The sequence below is a fragment of the Lepus europaeus genome, chromosome 18, assembly GCF_033115175.1.
Source record: "Lepus europaeus isolate LE1 chromosome 18, mLepTim1.pri, whole genome shotgun sequence".
NCBI classification, from domain to species: Eukaryota; Metazoa; Chordata; class Mammalia; order Lagomorpha; family Leporidae; genus Lepus; species Lepus europaeus.
This window is the reverse complement of record NC_084844.1, coordinates 61421469-61429167: the sequence shown is the minus strand read 5'-3', so window position 1 is coordinate 61429167 and position 7699 is coordinate 61421469. Positions and strand designations below refer to the sequence as shown.

General features: G+C 43.6%; 1 protein-coding gene across 1 annotated transcript; it reads left to right on the top strand.

Annotated features, from left to right (window-relative positions):
- Positions 1 to 492: 492 nt before the first annotated feature.
- LOC133746888 (leucine-rich repeat-containing protein 37A3-like) lies at positions 493 to 6920 on the top strand. Its single transcript, XM_062175126.1, has 4 exons — positions 493 to 687; positions 1921 to 2220; positions 2537 to 2641; positions 6630 to 6920. The coding sequence occupies exons 1-4, from the start codon at positions 493 to 495 to the stop codon at positions 6918 to 6920; spliced, it is 891 nt and encodes a 296-aa protein (XP_062031110.1).
- The last annotated feature ends 779 nt before the right edge of the window (positions 6921 to 7699 follow it).

Below are 7699 nucleotides of genomic sequence, written 5' to 3'. Positions count from 1 at the left end.
CACAGGGCCAGAGGGAGGCAGGCAGGGAGGGAGGGAAGGAGGCAGGAAGCCCTGTGCTCCCTCAGCATGAGGCAGGACTGTGGAATGATGTGGCTGAGAAGCAGGGGCAGAGCCACACAAGGGGCAGCTGGGTGGGGCAATTTGTCTTCCAGCCTTATTTTAAGCCTGGAGTGGTTGGTCACTGGAAACCAATGAAATAATACTGATCATAGTTACTGCTTTTTAACACTGCGAACTCTTCTGAATGCCACTCTCAAAAATATCTTTTTCTCCTTTTTTGTTGCCATTTCGTAGGTTTGAGTTTGGCTTTACTTTTCTCTCTAAAGTCTCAATGGTACCCCAAATATTGGATTTGACTCCTAATTTAATTGATCAGAGTGTAGGGCTGTGGACTGACATAAAGCTGTCCCATCAGTCTTCTGTACCAAAAAGCAGCCTCTTCTTTTTTTGACAGTTGAAGAAGCATCCATAGGGAACCCAAAGGGGGCATTCATGAAGATATTGCAAACCCGGAAGAACAACACCAGCAAGGAGCTGACTATTGAGCCAGAGAACCCAGTATCAGAGAGAAACAGCGTGGACTTCCCAAGCCACATGAGTGAACAGCCGGACTTCAACGATGAAAGTGACGTTATTAGTGCACTGAATTATCTATTGCCTTATTTCTCAGACGAAAATCTACAAAATGTAGAATCAACATTATTACCATTCATTAAACTGCTTTTTTCAAATGTGCAAGAGAGAGATAAGTCCCTGAGCTACGTGTAAACCCACATAAGAAGGCCCTCTCATCCTTACAGAAATAAGTTGAGAAAGCTCTATTTCCTAGAGAATTTGTTGGATGAAGAAATTCAAGAAAAAATTGATGAGGTTAAGAAGGAAGAAAAAGCCATGCTTATGCAGCCTATCCTGTTAGGTCCTCAATTTAACCCTCAAATCCTCCTAAAGAAATCAGAAACTGCCCCATCACAGGAGAACAGCCTGGCAACCATGCCAAGTGTGGGGTACAGGCTACAGAGAGTGAACAAAGTCATCAAGGGGCCAAAGGGCTTACGGAAAAGGCACCTCCAGGAGATGAGGAAGAGACTCGGGAGGAGAAAGGGCACCTGGCCTTTTGCGGAGAGCATCGGGGGAAGAAGGCTTGGGAGAGCAGGCTCCAGGGAGCTGAAGGAGCTTCAAGTGGCTCAGAGGCCCAGGGAGTTGGTCGGAAACTCCTTGCACACGGAGCCCTTGCTCACAAAGGAACATGGGGCTGCAGCCTCCTCTTTCCTGAAGAAACGCATCCTGGGCAGGTCTTCTACCTTCCCTGCAAAATCTCTCTCTCAGATCAAAAACAAAGGAAAAGACTTAACCTACACCATTTTTGTCTTAGAAGATGCCAATGCTAGAGCCAAAAATAAGGCGGCAGGGAAACCAATCTCGCATTCCAGACAAAATTACCGCTTCCATAAAACTCGCTCTCACCTGGCCCTCCGAACCCCCAAGGCCAAACTGAGTCAAATGTTCAGAAGGAAAAATTCCCTCAACAGGTGGATGGCTTTGAATAGGCCTCCCTTCCCTGCACTGCGGAGTCTCATAAGTACCCCCTCCGGGGAGGCTTTCTCATCCTCCGGAGACCTGCATTCTCAGGGAAGTCCTTCTCTGAGAGAACCTTCTATAGCCGACACTAGGGAGGAAAACCATTCTGGAGGGCATGTTTTCGAAGAAATCGTTTTGACAGAAAACACCACTGGGCCTGAAGAAACGCTCCCTGGAGACCAAATGCACATAGATCCTTCAGCTACAGATTCTGCTGGGACCGAGTTCAACCTAATGCCGACTGTGGACCAAACCAAGGAAACACAGTGGGAATACCCCAGCGAGGGCACTGAAGCCCCCACCATGCCTTCAGGTTTCACCTACCCCGTGATGCTTTCCCAGGGGGAACAGTTTGAAATTCAGCTGAATCAGCAGCTACGGCCCCTCATCCCCAACACTGACATGAGAAGGCTCATTTCTCACGTCATCCGCACTCTGAAAATGGACTGCTCTGAGGCCCAGGTGCAACTGCCCTGTGCCAAACTCATCTCCAAAACAGGTATCCTGATGAAGCTCCTCAGTGAGCAGCAGGAAGAAAAGATAGCCAAGGAAGAATGGGATACAGAGCAGTGGAGGACTGAGACCTATATCAATGAGAGTACAGAAGCCCCAAGGGGACAGAAAGAGCAGGAGTTGAGTAAGGTGAGGACAGGAGACCTGCACCTTTCCATCACTTAGGAGACCCCACGCGGGAAGACCAGGGGCTCCCAGTCCAGATTTTGTCTCAGTAATGTAAGTTTTGCCAAGACGGTGACACTTTGTTCCTTTAGGGAAGGAGGCAGACCTAACACGCTGTAGAGGAAAATGAGTAATACCAAGATTATACATAATACAGTAGATTTTGTATGGTCTTTTAAGATATTTTATGCCATTCACCCGGAAGAATGGGGTTCTGAATATTTAGCATGCATATTTCCCAGCTCTTTATTCTGTCTTTTGAAACTGTGCTCTTTCTTAGCTCACAAAAGGAGCTCAAGAACACGGCTATCACAACAAGCTCATCGTGGCAATATATGTGACGGCAGTGGTCACGATGCTGGTTATCATCTTCTGTCTCATTGAGGTAAGGATGACTTGTTCAGATTTCCAGAGTGCATTCTTCCTTTGTAGTACATTTGGAATCCACAGACTGAACATCAAAGCCACTTTCCACGTACCACAAGCTGACCTTCCTCTTCAGTCACCAAGACTGAGATGTACAAATTATTAGAGAGCATTGGAGAAACCCTGCAAGATACAGGCGCAGGTAAAGACTTCTTGGAAAATACCCCAGGAGCACAGGCAGTCAAAGCCAAAATTAACATTTGGGATTGCATCAAACTGAGAAGTTTCTGTACTGCAAAAGAAACAGTCAGGAAAGTGAAGAGGCAACCGACAGAATGGGAAAAAATATTTGCAAACTACGCAACAGATAAAGGGTTGATAACCAGAATCTACAAAGAAATCAAGAAACTCCACAACATCAAAACAAACAACCCACTTAAGAGATGGGCCAAAGACATCAACAGACATCTTTCCAAAGAGGAAATCCAAATGGCCAACAGACACATGAAGAAATGTTCGAGATCACTAGCAATCAGGGAAATGCAAATCAAAAGCACAATGAGGTTCACCTCACCCCGGTAGAATGGCTCACATTCAGAAATCTACCAACAATAGATGCTGGAGAAGATGTGAGAAAAAAAGGGACACTAAACCAATGTTGGGAATGCAAACTGGTTCAGCCACTATGGAAGTCAGTCTGGAGATTCCTCAGAAACCTGAATATAACCCTACCATGCAACCCAGCCATCCCACTCCTTGGAATTTACCCAAAGGAAATTAAATTGGCAAACAAAAAAGCCATCTGCACATTAATGTTTATTGCAGCTCAATTCACAATAGCTAAGACCTGGAATCAACCCAAATGCCCATCAACAGTAGACTGGATAAAGAAATTATGGGACATGTACTCCATAGAATACTATACAGCAGTCAAAAACATTGAAACCCGGTCATTTGCAACAAGATGGAGCAATCTGGAAAACATCATGCTGAGTGAATTAAGCCAGTCCCAAAGAAACAAATATCATTTGTTTTCCCTGACTGGTGACAACTAACTGAGCACCAAAGGGGAAACCTGCGGAAGTGAAATGGACACTATGAGCAACAGTGACTTGATCAGCTATGGTGCTGACTGTTGATGTACAATGTAATACTTTATCCATTTTAGTATTTTTTTTGTTCTAGTACTAGTGGTTGAACTCTGTAATTAACACACAATTATTCTTAAGTGTTTAAATTTTAACTGAAAAGTGATCCTGGTTAAATATAAGAATGAGAAAAAGAGAGGGAGGAGATGCACAATTGGGGACATGCTCAATCAGACTTGCCCCAAATGATGGAGTTAGAAACGTGCCAGGGGATTCCAATACAATCCCATCAAGGTGGCATGTACCAATGCCATCTCACTAGTCCAGTTGATCAATTTCAGTTCACAATTCATCACACTGATAGATCTAAAAGTCAAAGGGATCACACAAACAAGACTAATGTCTGCTAATTCTAACTGATAAAACAAAAAAAGGGAGAGAAGGATCCAACATGGGAAGGGGGAGACACAGCAGACTCATAGAATGACAGATGTCCTAAATAGCACTCAGAATCAGTCCTTAAGGCATTCGGATATGGCTGAATAGCCCATGACAGCATGGTAGGCATGGAAAGCCAAGACACTCTGAAAAAAAAGAAGAAGAAGACCTAAATGAAGGATCTCAGCGAGTGTGATCCCAATGAAAGAATGGGGCCATCAAGGTAGGAGCTACCTTTCTCTGAAGGGAGGAGAGAACTTCCACTTTGACTATGACCCTGTCGGAATAAGATCGAAGTCTGCGAACCCTAAAGGCTTTCATAGACTCGGCAACTCATGACTAGAGCCTAGGGAGATTACTGACGCCATAAACAAGAGTGTTAAATTGTTAAATCAACATAAAGAGTCACTGTGTACTTATGTCCCATGTGGGATCTGTCCTTAATGGGTTGTCCAAGGTGAAGTTATTATATAGCTAGTACTGAAATAGTATTTTTAAACTTTGCGTTTATGTGCGGGTGCAAACTGATGAAATCTTTACTTAGTATATACTGAATCGATGTCCTGTATATAAAGATAATTGAAAATGAGAAAAAAACCCTTGTTTGTTAAATTGGAAATTGCTTAGAAAATTAATCATTCTTTTTAAAAAAAATATCATGCAGGATGTCTGTCATTAATGTGCTGTACACCGTTATTTAATGCTATAACTAGTACTCCAACAGTATTTTTTCACTTTGTGTTGCTATGTGAGGGCAAACTGTTGAAATCTTTATATATACTAAACTGATTTTCTGTATGTGGAGAGAATTGAAAATGAATCTTGATGTGAATGGAAGAGGAGAGCGAGTGGGAAAGGGGAGGGTTGCAGGTGGGAAGGAAGTTATGGAAGTTATGGGGGGGAACCCATTGTAATCCATAAGCTGTACTTTGGAAATTTATATTCATTAATTAAAAAAATACTGAGATGTGCTTTATTCTTTTCCTTGAAAAGCACATTCCACAGATTTTTAATGGAACCCCACTCATGGGAAATCTCTGTGCAACTGGAACTGAGATAACAAGGGACTGGACATTTGGAGAGGTGAAGTGCAAGAAGGCCAGAGTAAAGTGGTAGAAGTTATCCAAAATTATGTCAGGGACTTGATGTACTCACTAGACTCTCTCTTCTACCACTGATTTCTTTCCTCATTGCTGAAACGATAAGAGATTATATACTCTCCACCCTCGAAGAACTGTCACTGCCCTTGGGAGAATGGATGCAGCCAAAAGACAAATGTATTATCTTACAGAAACTTTAGATCTATGTACTGCTCCAATGTCTAAGACTTCATCTAAATAAGTTCAGCTGATGCACTGCAGCTGATTCCTGCATCAAGCTGCTCTAAGATGTGTTCCCTCCCTGGAGCTTGCCTGTTTACCACCTGTTCAATTACATAACAGCTTTTCACAACAGGCAAGAGTGATTTAATGATCTGACAACCATTACTTGACCCTACCAATCCAACCTTTTCACTTTCTCCACTATTGCAGCAACTATCCACTCTAGCCAAAGCAGCCCATGACCATGAACCAGTCCCACCATGCCCATTCCTACTTTTGCCTGTGCCTTTGCCTAACTCAAACTCTCTTATTTGCCTTCCTTGACTATTCCAGCCGCCCTGGGCTTAGGCATTTTGTAAGATTTGTCACCATTCTGTGACACCGTAGAGAGGCATTCCCCCTCCTCTGAGACATAAAGGTGTGGTAACTATTCTTAAAATACAGCTATCCAAGAGAGAAACACCAAAGTCAACACATAGTAGAGAAGAGAAAAGGTGTGTGATGACCAAAGGGTTTCCCAGTCTATCAGCCTCCAGTCACACCTGACTGAGAGCATCAGCATATCTACAGAAAGACGTGTCTACTTCAAGATGTGCTGATTCTTTTTTCTAATTTTATTGATTTGGTTCTTCTCCCCTTTTTTGGGTAGTTGAGCCAATGGTGTGTCAAATTCATTTATTTTTTTTCAAAAAAACTGCTTTTCATTTGGCTGATTATTGTATTGTTTTTTGGTTTTAATTTTGTTTATTTCTTCTCAATTTTAATTATTTCTTTTCTCTTACTAGTTTTGGGCTTGGTTTGCTGTTGTTTCTCTAGGTCCTTGAGATGCATTGACAGCTCATTTATTTGGTGTCTTTCAAGTGCCTTGATTTAGGCACCAATGGCTATAAACTTGCCTCTTAACACTGCTTTTGCTGTAATCCATAAGTTTGATGTCTTGTATTGTTGTCTTATTTGTTTCCAAAATTTTTTTGATTTCTCTTTTGATTTCTTTCATAACCATTGTTCATTCAGGAGTATGTTGTTTGCTCTCCATGTGTTTGCATATATTCTAGAGATTGTTGAGTTGTTGATTTCCAACTTAACTCCACTGTGGTCAGAAGGAATTTTAGAATTAGAGGAGTACTGAGACTCCTCTATTTAAACCTGCTCATTTTAGAATGAGGACGTTGCCAGAGGCAGAAGACTACCCATCAGACTGTTTTGCCTGATTCCAGCAAATCTGGTCCTCAGCCATGGCTGGGGAGACAGGACCAGCATGAAGACATGTGTTGTCAGGGGTCCTTCTGAGACACAGCAGCTAGGGAGGGGCTTTGGCTGTGCTGTTCCTGCTGCTGGTGGGCATCTGGCCAGTCCAGAGGCCTTCCCAGAGGCTCAGAAGAAGGGCTATGGAAAGTCATATCACACAGGGGGAAGGGGGACCGTCGCCCTCAAGGCTGCTAGAGAGTAAAACATATGAGGTGGCTGGAAAACTTACCTTCTCAACTTACTGGTTTCCAGACCCCCGCTGCCTATGCCTTTTATTTACACCTTCTCAGACCTTTTGTCTCTCCCTGTTATGGTAAGGATACAAGGAGAAAGGGACAATACTAGTCCCATAGTCACACTGCCAGTGAGTATCACAGAGAGGATGGTTCCTCCCCAGCCAGGGACTTCTCCCTTGGTCATAGTGAGCTTGGGCTGTGTGCTACAATTTCTATTGCAAATCAATACCAACACACTCTGTAGACACAAGCAGATGCTGAAACAATGCACTCTTTTTCTGTTTTATTCCTATTCAAAAAGGGTACCTTGTATTTCCACGCTGGTTTTGTCCTTTAAAGTGGTTTCACAACTCCATCTTCCATCAGTGACAGACACCCTGCAGCGAGAAAAATCTATGAGCTGGGTAACGTTGCTATTGGACTTGGGCATTGCTTCATAGGATTCAATTTATAGGGGACTAGAGCAGCTATGGAAACACAAGCATGTTCTCCCTACACCCCAGTGAATGATGCTTGTGAGGCTCAATCCTAAAGGGGCAGGTGTCAAATGCCTCTGGAGAGAGAAAATACTTCTGCCCGGGGTGGTGGTGCAGTGTGTCCATTGTGCAAGCATACTTGGCTAAGAAAGGCACTGGGACTGACGACAGACAAAGGTCTCCCCCAGAGACACTGCAGGTCTGTGCGTACAGAGGGCCCCTGGAAGCCCAGTGCCCTGGGAATTGCGTCTGAGACCCCGGCTTGTAGT